Source organism: Strix uralensis, chromosome 13, assembly GCF_047716275.1.
Source record: "Strix uralensis isolate ZFMK-TIS-50842 chromosome 13, bStrUra1, whole genome shotgun sequence".
NCBI classification, from domain to species: domain Eukaryota; kingdom Metazoa; phylum Chordata; class Aves; order Strigiformes; family Strigidae; genus Strix; species Strix uralensis.
In genome coordinates, this window is record NC_133984.1 from 798,698 (window position 1) to 815,798 (window position 17,101).

The 17,101-nt window shown below is 57.3% G+C and overlaps 1 protein-coding gene across 1 annotated transcript in view; it reads left to right on the forward strand.

Annotated features, from left to right (window-relative positions):
* The first annotated feature begins 1,217 nt into the window (after nt 1–1,217).
* AR (androgen receptor) overlaps nt 1,218–17,101 on the forward strand; it is a 46,747-nt gene continuing 30,863 nt past the window's right edge. The window contains exon 1 of the mRNA XM_074882416.1: nt 1,218–2,086. Coding sequence (XP_074738517.1) covers nt 1,218–2,086 — 869 coding nt within the window. The remainder of the gene's footprint in view (nt 2,087–17,101) is intronic.

Here is a 17,101-nt window from a genome sequence, read left to right on the forward strand (position 1 = left end):
CCCCACGGGACCAGCCAACATGGGGTGGGTGGCGATGCCCCGTGGGGCACAGTGGCCCTTCGCCCTCCCCAGCGATGCTGCCGGCGGGAGGTAGCGTCCTCCGGCCGCCCGGGGGTCACCAACAGATTTTGCTTGGCCGTCCTTAGCATTTTTATCTTCTACAGCTTGTAAAAATGCTTTTAAGAGATTGGACACGATTCTTCCTTTTCCCAACTGGCTCCACTTCTCCATTTGCAACAAATCATGACTTTTTGCCCTTTGTCCCCAAAGGGGTTGTAATTAACGGGTTATTTTACCCCCTCTCGGATGGGTACGATTCCATCACCGCGTTGCCCGGGAACGGCGCCTACGGGAAGGTGCTTTGGGACTGTCGCTGCAGGACCAGCAAGGGGAGCTCAAGCCTTGTTTATGGTAGGTCCTACACTAATGATGTCCGCTGTCTGGGTCTGCTCCAGCCCTGCCCGCGGCCAGCGCGGTGGTACACACAGGATGCACCCACCTTGCCGGCGGCGAGCGGGGGGGGTGTGGCGCGGTGAGGGGCGGAAGAAAGGGGGGAGCAAAGCCCCGCTGGTGCGGAGAGAGCGCCCGGCCCCGCCGCGGAGGGAGCGCGGGGCAGCCGCGTTTCTGCGGGGGGGGGGAGGGAGGAGGGAGCGGGCAGAGCCGCCAGCGCGGGCCGGGGAGGGGAGGGGAGGGGGGAACCGGGGCCGCCCCGCCCGGCCGGGCGCTCGCCCAGAGGCGGCGGTGACGGGCGCTGCTCCCCGCGGGCCGGCAGCCCCGTCCCGTCCCGCCCCGCTCCGCCCGCGGGGGCCGGCGCAGCTCCACGCGCAGAAATCGCGGTGGCGGCGGCTGGTCGGGCCGCCCCGCGGGGCTCCGCTTGGGGCGGGGGGAGCCGCGGCACCGGCTTAAATCACCGCCGAGCCCCGGGGCCGCGCCGGCGGAGCGGGGCGGCCTCCCCTCCTTCCCCTCCCCTCCCTCCCTCTCTCCTTCCCCTCCCCTTCTTTCCCCCGGCGCGCAGGCAGCTGCCCGCGGCGGCCGCTCCTGCCCGCTCCAACTTTTCCTGCCTGTTGCAGGGCGCGTCCCGCCCCGGCGGGGATGGGCTCGGCGGGGCAGCGCCGCGGGTAGCCGGCCCGTCGGGGCGGGGGGTGCCCGTCGGGGCGGGGGGTGCCCGCCGCGGTTCTCCGCCCCCCGCCGCCGTGGCGGCCCGGCGCTCGGCGGGCATGGAGGTGCAGCTGGGGGTCGGGCGCGTCTACCCGCGGGCGGGGGGCAGGACCTTCCGCGGCGCCTTCCAGACCTTTTTCCAGAGCGTTTGCGAGGCGATCCAGGCGCCGCGGGAGGAGCCGGGCGCCAGCCAGCAGCCGCCCCGCCCGCCGAGCCCCCAGCCCCCGCCGGAGCCCCGCGGCCCCGGGAAGGGGCCACCGGCCGGCGGCCCCGCCATGGGCTCGCCCTTCCCCGGCGAGCTGCGGGAGCTGCTGGGCGAGGCGGGCGCGCTGCCGCCGCTGCCCGAGGCCGAGCCGGCGCCCCGGGAGGACCCGCTGGGCGAGAGCGCCGAGCAGCTCCGCCGGGCCGTGTCCGCCTCCATGGGCCTGGCGCTGGAGGCGCCGGAGGCTCCGGCCGAGCCGCCGCCGCCCCGGGAGGACTGTATGTTCGCGCTGCCCGCCGCGGGCCCGCCCGAGCCGCCCGCCGCCTTCGCGGCCGTCGAGGCTCCCGCCGTCGGGCCGGGGCTCTGCCGCGGCTTCGCCCTGGGGCCGCCGCCCGCCCGCGTCAAGCTGGAGGGGCCGGGGGGGCCGGCGGCGGGCGGCGGCTGGGGGGTTCCGTGCCGCTACGGCGCCGAGCTGGCCCCGCCGGGCCCCCCCCCGCCGCCCTGGGCCGCTTTCCTCGCCGAGGAGGGGCCGCTCTTCGGGCCCCCCGCCGAGCCGCCCCCCGGCCCGCCGGGATGCGGCCGCGGACCGGCCGCCGACGCCGCCGAGTTCCCCGCCGACGGCTGGTACCCGGGGGGCCGGGCGCCCTTCGCCTCCCCCGCCGCCGCCGTCAAGAGCGAGCTGGGGCCCTGGGCCGAGGGCTATGCCGGCCCCTACGGCGATCTCCGGTGAGTACCCGCGCCCCGCATCCCTCATCCCTCCTGCACCCATCATCCCGTGTCCCACCATCATCCCTCATCCCACACCTGCATCCCACCGGCACCCCGCATCCCACACCCCACATCCCTCACCCTGCAGCCCACATCTCGCCAGAACTGACGCCCCGCGCCCTACATCCCACTGGCACCCCTCATCCTGCACCACACATCCCGCACCCCGCATCCCATACCTCTCATCCTGTACCCTGCATCCCACCGGCACCAGCACCCCGCATCCCACCCCCCACGTCCTGCACCCCACATCTCACCAGCACCCTGTACCCTGCATCCCGCTGGCACTGGCACCCCTCATCCTGCACCCGCCAGCACCAGCACCCCTTAGCCCGCACCACACATCCCACACCCTGCATCCTACCAGCACCCCGCATCCAGAGCAGGCACCTCGCAGCCCACGAGCACCCTGCTGCCCCACTGCCTCCCACAGCTGCCCTGGCAAACGCGGCGGGTCCAGCCCATCTCTGTCCTGGCTGCCCTTGGCTTGATTCACCCCTTCCCTGGCAGAGCCTTTGCTTTCACCGACATGGTGTCACTGGGGACTTAGTAGGCAATATTGAATCAGAAATTGGGCGCTAAACTCCCGGTATTCCCCGCCGTCCCCTTAAGGTTGTTTGCGTTTATCTCCCTCCGTTCTGCATCTGTTACCCCCTTCCCTCGGCCGCTGTAAGCACGCGGGAATCGGGACGCTGCGCCTGAAGCACGGACCGATCTCAGGATTGAGTTAAAATTGTGCCTGTGCCTTGCTTTGCCGTCAGCCAGATGGATGGGGAACGGGCTGGGCAGAGTGAGCTGGAACTGCTCAACCTATGGGCAGAGAAATGCTGCGTGCGCTTGGAAGCTCTGCTTAAATACAGACAGAAAACGTGCTTTAAAGTGGAGACAGGAGAGTATTTAGGAATACAGCAGAGGAGGAAAGGTTCGTTTGAGAAGAAGGATTCGATCAAAAATAATTTCTCCTGGTGGATTAACCTCAGGAAAGGAGATTAACTGTCCGTGTAGAACAGGTAGACACCACCTAAGGCTCAGGCGGGCGAGCTGCGTTGTCAGCTCTCTGCATGGCAAAACACGTTTCTGCGTGAGAGTCGCCACAGCGGAGGGAAACGGCAGCGAGAACGTGTCTGCAAAAGGGTTTATTTCTGTGCTGCCTCGGGGATGGCCCCAGCCGCAGGCTCAGTGTGGCCTCACATCCCCACGCTTCACCCCGTGGTACCGTGTCTGCTGGGAGCCAACATGGAAATGAGTAATTAGATTTTCCCTTTAAATTAGCACAGGGCAGCAGCTGTGCCCCTGGGCTTGTTTCCTTGCTTTGAAATGCTCACAGGTTTATTGGGGCAGTGCAGTAATTATCATCCACCTGATAATTTATTTGAGGGCTTGGCAAAGAAAAAAAAGGGATAAAAGCAAGGACAGGTCAGAGTGAGTCCAGCTGTGAGCCGCATGCCTTCCTCCGGAGCCTGGGTGACTCTCGGCCGGAATCGGAGGGAGCAGGGCTGAATAAAGCTGGAAACGTTCAACTGCCCAAACGCTGCCAGCGGGTTTTTGATGGCAGAAGGCTCGACCTTGCAGGGGCTCACACTGCTTGGGCTGGGCCGGCAGACAGCCCCGCGTGGGCAGGGGATGCTGCGTTAGGGAGGGCAGGTTTGGGGGGACGGGGGGAGCAGGTAAAGCATGCCTGAATCCTGCCTGGGAGATGAACGACGTCTCCCTTATAATCCCGTGAGAAGGGTGGTATCCTCCTCTTCCTCGTGCACGTCCCTGTCCCCATTCCCCACGGGGGCCGGGGGTAGCACAGACCCTCTAAAATACCCTCGTCTTGTCCGTTGAGCTCGGTGGCTCGTACAGTGTTACCCGACGGCTGCAGGGGGGTGACAGACAGTGTTTGAACCCTGCTCTGGGTTCAGATCCGATTTTACAATGCTGTAAGGAAAGCAGAGCGTTCCTGGTCTTGCTAAAGCCGTGGGGGTTGATGGCTGCCAGGTTTATAGCCCATCCCAGCGGAGCCTCCGTTAACCTCAGCTGCCTGTCGGCTGCGGTGGCTGTTTGCGTTCCCCTGGAGCAGCGGTGCCGGTGCGGTGCTGCCGATGGCAGCGGGTCAGGTACCGGCTCCCTGGGCGGCGAGGAGAGAGGGTTGTGGGAGCTAAACTGATGTAAAGTTCCCTCCCAGGGGATGCTCTGCTCAGGACCTGTATGCCCCTGTGAGCTACTAGTGCTAGGCTTAAGTAGCACAGAAAGCTTTCCCCTCTTGGGCTCAGCCTTTCCCTGGGCCGTGGTGCTGGCAGCGGCCCCGTCTCCTCCGCAGGGTAAGGAGCGTTTTAGGGTGTGTTGCTCCTAGTTCTTCCCTTTTTTGTAACGGTCCCACTTTGTGCTCGTGGGATCGCATCTCTCCCTTCTGAGGGGAACCTCTCAAAACACTGTGCTGGTACAGTCTGGGTCAGGTATAGGGGGGCATTTTTTAAGTCAGAGACATCCCACCCATATATGACACTAAAGCATGAACAGTTTCTTAATATTTGGGGGGACCAGTGCAGCTCTGTAACAGCTGCCTGCGCCTTTGCATGTGCAGAGGGGGTTTGTCTGGGTTTAGAGGCACCGAAAGGTGGCAGGGGAAGCGAAGTAGGCATTAGCACAATTTGATTTAATTGAAAGCTTTTGATGTGGTGTACCTGATTGTGCCAGTAATGCTTACATATAATTAGCAAATTAATCCAGGCTTTTGCTACACTGTGGGCTTGCAGCTGTTTACCTTTGTGCTCTGGTTATTGCATAATTACTACCAGCAGTCTTTGAGGTGACTCAATAACCTATCTTAAGAATGAGACACAGCACTGGTAGAATAAATCCAAGGTTACGGCACCAAACTGACTTGTCAGATCAAACTGCAGCAGCGGGGAAGTGGTGTAGGCCTACGTGGTTTAGGCTAAAATGGAATCAAGGAAGGAGCTATTACTGAAGCGATGGGAACAAAGGTGATAAACGAATTTAAGGGGTAATTGCCTCAGAAAAATCTAGCTGTCTGTGCAGCTTCAGATGTTTAAGTGGCGTTTGCTATTACTATTGTTACCTGTCTGGTATCCCTGTGTTTGCTGCTCACACCTACCCGTGGATTCCTTTCTCCGGCTGGGTGTAATCAGCTCGGCGAGTGCCCTGTGTTTATGCATCACCTGCCACGACGGCTGTATAATCTTTTTTGTGGCCAGCTATGTAATTGTGATACCGCTTGCAGATAACGCCAGTAATAATTTCTACCCATTGAAGGAGATAAGATTGTGATAAGGAGATCAAGGGCAGGTGATTACACTGACAGATGAGAGGAGGCTGTTCTCCAGGCTGCTCTGGCTCCTGGCCTGTGGCCGCTGGCCGCCCACGCCCCCTTCCCTGGGAGGGGACCCTCGGCTCTTCACAGCGGGACTTGGAAGCCGTTGGGAAGGGGATGACCCTCTTGCCTGCCGTCGTCGCTGTGACCTTTCCGCTCAGGTGAACGGCGGCATTACGTGGGTATTTCTTTAGAAGACCAGCCGTGCGTGGAAGAACGCTGCTCCTGAAGCCTGTCCCTCTGGCCAGCTTCACGTACTCATGGGCCGCAGCGCCTGGTGCGGTCCGTGGACGGCGAACCTCGGGTGGCTGGGGGAGTCACTGATGTGCTGAAGCTTTTTGATGGCTCCTGGTAGAAGAAGAGAAAACATTAAAAAAAATTCTTCCTCCTCACCTGTTGATTCTTGTCCCTACTGACAGGCACGAGAAGGCTGTTTTAAACACAGACTACAGTGCCAGTCCTGCGCCAGGGCTGTGCCTGGTTTAGAGAGCTCGGGGCTCCTTCGAGTGGGAGTTGGCACACTACCAGGCTGGGACATGATGCTCGTCTGTCATGGCTCGAGTTAAGGCTGGGAAATGAGTGATGCACCGAGGCAGGACACCTGGAGTAGCCGGGGTGTTAAAGTTCTGCCCAAGCCTTACTCCCGCAGAATAGCAGCAGGTGCAGGGAGCCCCTCGTGAGCGGGGAGAGGCGCAGAGGGGGGCACTGCTGGCTGCCCCGTGGCTCTGCTGGGGCACAGCAGTTCGGCTCCTTTTTCTTGCTCCTGAGAGCTGCTGTCTGAAAAACTGTGACATGCGATCCAAAGCTCTTTTATTTTCTTCCACACTTAGCTAGCTGAGCTGTTTTCATTTTGTTTTGAGGGTGCTGATTTATATAGCCTTTCCTGTGAGCGAGTTTTCTTTTAAATTGATAAATGAGATTATCCCTTTCCCCAGGCGGTTCCCCAGGGAGCCCACGAGGAGCCCTTCCCAAAGACGGGCTGTTGGACTTGAGGCTGGGTGCGTGCTGCAGTCCACCTCAGCAGCCTGGGTGCCGGTGGTGTGACACGCGGAGGGACGGGCTCTTTTCTCCTGAAGGTGCCCAGAACCGCCCAGAAAACACTCGTGGTCCTTGTGCCAACAGGTGGCTGAGCCCATGGGCGTTGAAAAGTGTTGGTACTCCCAGTCCTCAGCCAGGTTTGTGCTTGCCGGGGCAGCGGCCCCAGCAGTGAAGGCTCTGTCCGAGGGGCTGGCACAGCCCTTTCCTTTGCCATTACATTGGGATTTAGGTCTGTGGCAATGAAAGAAGGAAAAATAACCGTTTCCAACTTGTTCCTTCCACTCAACTGATTTTGGTTCTGGGGTTTCTTAGTATTTCTGTAGCATATACCAAGTATCATAAAACGGTTTCCTCCTTTTCCGCTCCCTCTCGATCTGTCCCTCCCTCTCTTTCCTCTCATGCTGACTCTCCCACTCTCCAGCTCTTCCTTTACTGTTGGGAAGGGGAGATGTCACCCTGCTCAGGGACGGGCTGTGGAGGACATACACACGCGGTGTGTTTGGGGGGGACCTGCCCGTCCGTTCTTACAACAGAAACCCATCTCTTTGCCTTTTCACCTGCTCGTTATAAAACTGCTCACGGGCAGACTTTTCCCCATCCTCTTCTCCCCATGTCTTGAATTTCTGAGCTCTTGCACCCTCTGGAAACTGATTCCAAAGTCTCATGCTTGATATCAACAGTGATTCCTTTTTTTCCCCCCCTGGTTTCCCTTAAGTGCTGGTTGCAGTGACAGGATAGGCTCCACGTGACGCTTGGCATAGAAGACAGTGGCTGAGAATTCAGAAAATTTCACCAAAGAAATAATTCATGAGAAGCTTTAAGAGCATTGCTGGGTTTGAGTTATACAGGCATTTTGTGTGCTCTGTCCTATATTATCGAGGACTTCAGGGCGGGAAGCTGTAAGGGATTTGCCCACCACAGCTATTCTCCTACTTGTACAGCTTTTACATTTTTTCTGCTGTTTACAGTGTTCACTGGTATTTTCCTGGTACGCAGGTAATCGCTGTGCTTTGTCTTCTTGCAGCCAGTCTATAGATAACCCATTGGTTTTCCTGTTTGGAGAACTTCACTCCAGCCGAAGAGAGCTAGTTATAAAGTGGCAGTGATTTGGTGCTTTTTCTGAGGCCAGAAGGGCAATGTATTTCAATATACCCACTGTGAGTGAGAGAGAAGGCATGTTCTGCAGCCCGTGTAGGAACTTTTGCATATTGCCATATCTGAAAGAAAACTGTGCTGGTGCCCAGCTGCACCTTTCCACCCCCATTTCCTTCGCAGGTGGCCACAGGTCAGGCATCGACCCTGGGGCAGCATCATCACGGCTGATGCCAGTCCCCGCAGTGGTGATTCCTGGAAGTCTGTGCCTCCGGTTCCTCGCTTCAGACCGAGGAAGGTGTGGGACAATCCTGGCAAGAATTAAAGCAGAAACAGTGTAACGAGGCGGTGAATGCTGAATTCCTGGGCATCACCCTTCCGGCCGATGCGCGTCTCCCTGCGCCGAGGACCCTCCAAGGCCATGCGTAGCTCCGGGCAGGAGACAACGGTTCGCTCTGTGTCCGTGCTGGGGGGCACCTTCGAATTGCGTCTCTCGGGCGAAGGAAAGATAAAGGCACACGGTGCTTTGAGAGCAAGATTTCAGATGGGCTGTTTCAAGGAAAAAGCACAGTGAAAATGAGCTGATCAGCAGACAGTCTGTGCATGGGGGGGGAGGAAAGTGTGCCGCTGGACAGGGGGGAAAGCTGGAAATGGTGCCATTGCAGGAAGAAATGCCAAAATTTCCTAAAATATGGGACATTTTTTTAGTCATATGGGACAGGGCAGTACTGATGTAGGGGAAGGGAAAAAAACAGAGAGATGATGGTCATTTTCCATCATTCAGTGACTCTCGGCATTTTGAGATGCTGGTTGTGAGACGTCAGGGCCAGCAGTCGCGGAGGGAAGAGGAGGCGAGATAAACCTCGGCTCAGCCGTGCTGGGGGCCTGTGGGGCTGGGGGGCCTGGGCCCCGGCTGCCTCGGCTCGGCCAGCGTCATGCCGAAGCTTTGGGGCAGCAGCCTTCGATCCGTCCACAGGTCCTTGGGGACCTCTGGACTGGTTTAGGGGTCTGTGGAGGGTAACCACCAATTATGTGGGTTTGGGAATGCTCTGCGGGGGACCTGGCTGCGCCTGCATGGATGAGCCTTCCTGGCTTTTGAGTTGGAGTGACCTCGTCCAGCCCTGACCCGACCTTCGAGGCTGAAAGCCACAGAGGAACCAGGCTCTCTTTGTTTTCCTGTGGTGGAAGAAAGCAGTTTGGTCACTTTGGGATTTTAACTCGGGCAGGCTGGTGGCCCTGGAATTGATAGCCCCTGCACTCTGCGTGGACCAGAACCGGCTTTATTTCTTAGCAATAATAGTGGTATGAGTGAGCTCATTAAAATAAAAAGGAACTAGCCCAGTTGTCATGGCAAAGCCTTGTGACGGAGGTTCTTCATCCATATTGCCTTTTGCTGTCTCTGTCTCTGCTGCTCTGCCTGCGCTGCCTGCACCGCTTGCCCATCTCCTGCTGCAGGTCGGTCCTTGCCCAGCTCCAGCTGCGGGGCAGAGCCCCAGGTGAGCCCCAGCCCCACATCAAGATGTCTCCCTGCTCTGGGCAAGGTGCCTGCCCAGTCATTGCAATGTGCATTTTGTTTTATTCTGCCTTAAAAACAATTGCAACCCCCATTCTTCTTGCGAGTGAAGTTTAAGTGAAGTTCAATGCATCCTCTAACAGTAATAAAAATACTACCAGTAATAGTACTTTGTGCTTTTATGGCACTTTTCTTGTGAAGCACTTATGAGCAGCAATTCATTTAGCCTCCAGGCAACCATGCAGAACAGGTATTATGCTTTTTCTGTAGATGGGGGAGGCGCAAGCGGGTGGCTTTGGGCCCTCGGAGCATATAAGGGCCGTGGGCCCCGGCAGCAGTCGGAGCTGGGTGCCTGGGGGCTGTCTCGGGTTTTGTGCTGGGTTTTGGGAGAGCATCCCACTGAAGTGTGCTTGTGTGCTGGACTTTGCACCCTGTCCGTGCTCCCGTTTGCTTTAGCAGGCCCGAGTGCTGCCCTCGGGGGTGTCCGACCCCGTCCAGCTCTGGGCACGGGGACAGTGTTTGCAGGAGAGGGGTTATGGGAGTGCAGCACCTCACCTTGGGGGACCCGGGCGGGAGCCTCTGTGCTCCCCCGGTGCCTGCGCGGGCAGGGACAGGGTGGGCAGGGAGGGCAGGCTCAACTCTGGCTGCTCTCTTGCCACGTTTTTTTTCCTGTTTCATGCAATCTGAGCAGAAGCCAGAAGGAGCAAGGTCGCCCGCGCTCCTCTGTGGTTTGGAGCCCCCCAGCCCCCCGTCTGGGGAGGCCTTTTTAAATAATGAGAACAAAGAACGTCCAAACACTGACACGTCCTCAGAAGCGGTAAGAACGGGGCACAGACCACAGATTAAGTGGTTTTGCAGTAGCAGAAATCATCTTAAAAACACAGCCCAGCTCTAGAGGTATTTATAGCTGCTGCCCTTTCCCCGGGCAGTGGGCGCCCGTCCCACTGGGGTGGGAATTGGATGCTGCCCGGCTCCAGGCATCTTGGATATCCGCACTGGGTGAGTTACACCCCCAGCTCCCTGCAGGTCTCCTGGTGACTTCCCTGTGCAGTCAAGAATTGGAACGGAGCATACTGTAATAAACAAATATGGATAAGCCCGTGGTTTTGCTGGAGGGGCTGGCTGGGTGCCTCCATTGCGCTGCTGAGGGGCTGTGTGGTGCCATGGACTGTACTGAGCTCAAGATTTCAGGCAAGGTGGTTGCCACTTCCAAAGCAGCTCTGGGAGAAAAATATGTGTCTTAAATAAGGCTTAGAAAGTCAGTGCAGAGCCACCAGTTCTGGGACAGCAGTAGCGTTCATGCGGGGCATGCTTTGCTGCAAGAGTGAGGGAGCACTGCCTGCGGAGCTCAGGGTTAAGTTCTTGCTGGAGCCTGGGGCATGATGTACTGGAGACTCATCTGAGGATGGGTGGGTGCAGGCTGGGGGGTGCCCTCTCCTCCGCACCGATGTGCTCCTGTGGGGACTAGGAAGGGGCTGGTTGAAACCAGTGGCTTTGGGCAGAGCCTCGGGGGTAAATCCTGCCTTACAATGGCATCTTCACCCATGTGCCAGGCCACCGTCCTGCTGGGTGCGCCTGGAATTGCTGCTATCGGGAGCAGTCCCAGAGCGGGGGCTGCAGATTTCCTAAAAATACATTTTATGGAGGCACTGGGACATGTTCAGTTCCTGGGACAAGGTGGGAAAACCCTTGAACTTTGCCTCCTCTGGCCCTGTGTTCTCAGTGGTTGGGGAAGGCCTTAGAGAGCTACTTCTTGTCTTTCCCTAGATGATACGTTGCTTCTTTTTCCGGTGTTTTCTCACCAACCTTTCAGCAGTTTGGCTGGTGTTAACATATTTTAGCTGCATTAGCTTCTTTGCTGGTTAGAAAGGGCAAAAAAAATGCTTTGACCTTGGCCCGTGTGCTGAGAACAGAGTCCAGATGCAAGTTTTTGTATCAGTAATTTCCTAGCGAAGGCTCCTGCCTCCTCCCCCTCCCCGCCTATCTGGAGTGGGCAGCGGCAGCGTCCATGCAGTTTCTGACATGCCGTTGGGGAAGGTTTGGACGGGCTGTCTCGGCAGCTCCTCTTTCCTCTTTTAAAAGAGAGAAAAGGAGGAAAGTAATTTGCGTGCAGATCAGGTTAATTGCTTTCATCGGGGTGGCAATTAGGTGCATTAACTGGAAAATGAAATACCGCCTGCAAATATTGTTCAGATGATCTACATTTTTCTTGGATCGTGTGTGTGTGTGCGTGTGCATTCGGGGGCTTGTGTCGTCTTCCACCCGTGGACACAACGCGTGGTTTTTGTGTGCGTATTCTCTTCTGGTAGAACACCTCCATCCCTCGCCCCGGTGCTGCAGCATCCCTCTGCAGACTGTGGAGGGGACGTGCGGAAGTGGGCGCTCGGCCCCGCAGTGTCCGTGGGGAAGGGGGTGCTGGCCACGGCTCCCCCCGGCTGGATGGGGCTCCGCGAGCCTCCCTGCGGGGGCTGGCGTGAGATCGGCATCGCCTCCTCGCCCAGCTCGGGCACGGAGTTGAGAACTGGCCCCACAGGTCAGCCCCTGCTCCTTCTCCCGCCACCTCCGGCTCGGTTGGGCAGGGTTGGGCTGGGTGACACGTGTCCCCCTCAGGCCCGAAGCCCGGAGCCGTGGCTCCCGTGGGGATCATGTCCCCTCCTCAGCTGGCCCCGGGCGTTGTCCCCCTGTGTGCTCGGACACTTTGGGACGTGCGAGTTGATCTCAGTCTGTTCACATGGATTTAGCTTTCTGGTCTTCGGTTCCTTGTCTTGTTTTTATGTGTCCCCTGCGGTCGGTCGGGGAAGGAAGTCTTTCCCTGTAATACGATCTTCCACTTGCAAAGAGATCCGTTACTTCCTGATCTACTCCCGAGTCCCCAGGAACATCTTTAAATGGTTAGGAAAAAAAAAAATAGCAGCACAGGGATTTTCTTCCCTTTCTTATTTACGGCACAGCCCGTGCCAAACACCAGACCTGTGGTTCCCGGCCGTTTCGGAGGTGACTTGGAAGGGGGAGCAGAGCGGGGCAGCGCCGGGTGCCCGCAGGACGGAGCATCCTCTGCTGTCACTGTGCTGAGGGTGGGACGGGGCTGGGCTGTGGTGGCAGCTGAAGGGCCTGGGGGGCCGCAGTTCTCCCTTTGTCCCACTCCACTTCCATTTCACCACGTTGGCGTGTAAACCCTTGAATTCTGGCCTGCCTTGGAACAGTCGTCTGCGTCCGGGCAGGGTGAGGTGGTGGCCTGAGGTTCGCCGGGCGGCAGCGGGCAGGTCCCTCCGTGCGCTGGTTTCCAGTTATTGGCGGGGGCTCTGTGTGTCCTGCGGGATCCCCTGGGATTGTCGAGGAGCCCTTTGCTGCCGATGGGGCTGAGCCTGCCCTCGCGGCTGGAGGAGAGGATGGGGCTCAGCCCCCGCGCACCCTCCGCCTTTCCAAGAGTTGGGGTCAAGGCAGGTGCTTGGCCGCTTCGGCAGCTTTGTCCTGAGATTATTATCCTGCTGCTCGCTTAAAGAGAATTAAGAGAACACTCTCAAGGCTGAGAGGCCTAAAATTAGACCTGGCATCTGTGCTCTGGTTTGCAGGCGGGCTTAAAAGAAAATGATTCCTGGCTGCTTTCATTCTTCGCCTGCTCGTAAGGGCGAGGCAGAGGCGAAGCCAGCTGCCGGGCTCGTAAATGCTTGCCAAAGCGCCTCGGCGCTCTCTGCCCAGCACGGCTGGCGGGTCTGTGGGCTGTGGTGTCCGTCTGTGGTTACGGGGGTACCTCCCACACACACGGCTCCCCCGGGATCAGCTGCTTGCTGCTGCTGCAGGGCTCTGCCCTCTGTGTTTCCCATTCAGCCCACGGAACGGCCGGTCTGGCTCTCGGTGCCTTGTGTCACTAGACGAACGTACCGGGGTCAAGGCACTGTTCCCAGGGCCGTGCCGGCCTGGGGTGCCTCGACGTTGCCTCTGCTGCCGAGATTGGGACTAGGAGTGCCAAGAAGACCGTAGATACGTGAAACCTTCGCTGTAATTTGCGTGTTTACTCTTTACGAGATGACTCAAAGCGTGGTCTGCTTTGAGGGCACGGGGAGATGATATTGTTGCGTAAGTTGTGAAGTCTTCCTCCAGAAAACAAGTGGTTTGCCAGCAGAGGAGAAGAGAAATTTTGCAGATACAGCTTATACCCGTTTCCAGACATAATAAGGAAAAGCATTTTTATGCCCCTGCAGCTGTGTCTCTGCAAAGGTTTGGTTTTGGTGTAAACATGCCTAAAAATAAAGCAGTTCTGCCAGTGACTTAGGGCATGGCTGAAGTTCCCACCTCGGCCAGCCCCAAAGCCCCGCCGCAGGCTCTCGCAGTGGGGCAGGGCAGGGAGCTGGCAGGGCTGGCGACATGCGGCCACCGCGGCAAGTGCCGACACCCCCCCTCTGCGAGAGGGATGCTGCGGGGCCGGGGGCTGCTCTCCGGGCTGGAGGTTGCTGTTTCTTCCTCTCGTCCCCATCCGTCCCCAGGGCCGCTGTGCTTTGCCAGGAGGAGGAGGGTGCTGGGGCAGCGGGGAGGCGGGGGAGCCGGGAGCAGTGGTCCTCTGAAAGGCAGCGATGCCGCCTTTTGCTTTGCTTGTTTTGCTTTGCTGCGTGGTGTGCCTGCCCGCTCAGGTGCCTCCAGTGTGAGTGGTCGTTGGGGTCTTCTCGTTTTTCCATGCTGGATTCTGCTGTGTCTGCCATCTGCCCATTTTGAACTCACGCTTCATCCAATAGAGAAATAAAAATGCAGAATTTGCGGCACGGTTTCCTTAGCAATAATTCCACTGCCAAATGCAGTGGGGAAAGTATCGGCATTTTAAATATCCGAGTCTGGAAATGAATCCTGACGTCCCTCAGCATTCCGGCTGGGAGCCCTCCCCTTGGAGGTTGTTCTGGTGTTCCAAGGTTCGAGTGTGGCCCCTCTATGCACCAACCCATTCTTCGGTGGGATAACGGGGTGCTGGGATCATCAGACGTGTTTGCATGGGCTCCCGCAGGTGCAGAGGCAGATGCCGTCCCCGGCCGCAGAGCTGGTGGCAGTTCAGTGTCCCCAGGCACAGGGAGCGCTCTTAAACCCGTGTCGTTGGTGGGGCAAGGTGTGGAGTCGTGGTCCCGCTTTCTCATCATGGAAGAATGTGGAAGCCTGTGTTTACCAGAGTCTGTGAAACTCAGGGCAGCTCAGTAAAACATAACGGTGGGTGGTTCACGGGTTTTCTGGCCTCGCGGAGGAGGTTGGTCTCCCAGCAGAAGTCAGCACCTCAGCCCTGGGGATTCACTGCATTGCTAAACCAGCTCCAGAAAGTAGAGAAAATCCAGTTTATTCTGCCGGTTCAGTCGAAAGCCTAGTCATTCAAAACTGAGACCTATCCAGAGTTGAAAATGCCAGAAAATGTGGGAGGTTTTCTTCCGACCTGTGTAGAGAATGAGGCATGGGATAGCGTTATCCAACGGTGATTAAATCTGGGAGATCCCTTAGAAAAAGGCCAGTCAGCAGAGTTTGCAGCTCACAAATAAGCCTGGCTTGGTGTTAGTAGTCAGTTGCTTTGAAATGCAGTCTGCTTTAAAAATTTAGTTATGACTTACCATAAGAGCAATTTCCATCAAATTTATGGATCCATTTGAACGCAACTTGACATATCTCAAATAAAATATTAACCCAGCATCTAATAAATAAGAAATGTGTCAGACACCATTTTCTAAGTTATAGAACAGAAAATCAGAAGTTGTGACAAACTGCGTAATTGATTCACAAAACAAAAGCATATTTGCTAAACAGGAGAAGGCTCTTACTAATGAAAACAACTGTCACGTCCTCTGCAGAGGCATCCACAGGGCTCTATTTAAAATGAACACTTTCTGCACCTTGTGCAGAGAAAATGTGAAGGTAGGGAACGCTACTGAATGCATTCTTTGGGGAAGAGCACTGCAAAAGACATAGAAAAGGTGAAAACTGATTATTTAAGTGGAGAGATCCTTGTTGTGTAATTAAATTCTGATTCCGTTTGAAGTTCTATATGACACTGATTTAAATCAGTCCCCCTTGGCTCGGCGGGTTGCAGGCAGTGCTGGAGGAGGCTCGGCCGCCTTGGTCCCGCTGCCCAGGGGATGGAGGTGATGGCAAGCACTTGGCCGGCGGCGCCGGGGGGACGCGGGCCCTGAGGTTTCCCGTTGGAGGCCGGTGATGGAGCTGGTGGCGCTCGCCCCCCTGCCAGGCCGGGTGGAGAGGGGCTGTCCCCTTGCCTGAGGTTAACAGCGGCCCCCCTCCTGCCAGCACCGTGGCAGGTATCATCTCTCCCCCGGCAGCTGTTGTTTTCCGTTTGGGACATGACAACCCTGCTTTGTTGACTGGGCAGGTGATTTGTGGCGATACCTCGGGGAGCAAATGGCTGGGTCACAGGAGGTGACGCATGTCACTGGGCGCACGTCTGTCCGTGCTGGCTGACCACCTCTTTGGAAGCCTCCCTTCATGCCGGTATCCCGCCGGCCAAAACTCTCGGGACAGGTGCTGCTCTACAGAGACTTCGGGAGCAGTTTTCTGTTACTGTTGGGGATCTGCACTGCAGACCTGGCTGTTGTGAAAAGCTGCCAAGGAACTCGCATCATCTCTTCCCAAGTGTTCCACAAGTGTCACTGTGCTTGGTTTTTGAAGAGGGAAAGCTGAATGTCTTCCTACAAAAGCAGACTGTTAGTACGTGCTCCTACAAGCCTGCGGTGCCCAGCGGAGTACAGGAAGAGGCTTTCTAGGGGGCTGAAGCCAGTGCTCCCTGCTGGCATGAGGGCAGAGTCTCTTGGAGCGTGAAATATATGGATCAAGAGTATCCCGTTATTTGTAATTTTCTTTATAGTCACATTTTTTTTTTGTCAGCAGCGGAGTTGGACTTGACAATGGAAGATTATGGTGTGGATTAAACTAATTTAAAAAGTATTAATCAGGACAGAGTGTTTCCTTGGGAAATGAGTAGGGCTCTTTGGGCACCAAGGACACCAAGGTCTTGTCCTTGGGGACTCCAGGTGACTCTGCAGTCACCAGGACGATGCGGTGTGCGGCGCTGCTGACCTCGGGGGTGCTCATCAGGGCTGAAGCCCGCTTGTGTTACTCCTGTTTTGCTTTTTGTCCCTTGCGTGCTTTGTAATCAGGTGAGTTCCCATCTTTACGTAACCTTGCCACACATGTTTGTGCTATCCCTTTTTGTAGATACCTTCTCTGTCTGGGGAAATCAAGTGTTTCGTCTTCTCTGAGCTGATTTAATTAAGCTGCTCCTTGAGCTCACTGGATGGAGATCAGTTTTGAGGCAGAAGTTTTGGCCTCAGTACTGTATCCAGACTGCAGGCAGCTGCCTGCCGTAGGGGCCACCCATGCGATAGAGGGGCTGCAGAGCGGCTTTGCATTCGGGGCACAGCGTACCTGCCTCCTTTCACCTTTTCAACCTTATTTTCGGCTTCTTTCTGAGGGACGACTGGAAGGTGAGAGCCAGCGGTGACCATTAAGATCAGGCTTGGGTTGTGACGTCCACCCTGTCAGCGGGTGTGCGGTGGCTGGGCTGGCCAGGGTGGCTGTGGGCACCATCCCCCAGTGCAGGGGCAAGGGCCGCCCCGCGGGGCAGCTCCAGGCTGGAGCAGCCTTCCCGCAGCACGAAGGAATGCCGAAGGGAGAAGAGCCCTGGGCCTGGGCTGGTAGAGGTGGGGCTTCGGATGCGGTTGGGACCCAGTGTGTGAAAAATAAACTGTCAAAATTAGTGAATAGGGCCTTTGAAAAGAAAAAAGAGAATTTAATTTGGGAGATTTGAGAATGGATCTGGGCGGCTGTGCTTGTTGAAGTTATTTGTGCCCCCTGGGCTGGGAGGCGGCAGCTGCTGCTGCCGTCCCTGCTGCCCTCTCGTCTGGGGAGCCCCAGATCGCTGCTCCTGGGCACTCTCGGTGGGAGGACCTTCTCCGGAGGGCGTGCTAGTTCTGCTTGCCCTCACTGCCAGGGATGTTTGGAAAACCCGTTGTCATCTGGTAACGTTTATTTAAAT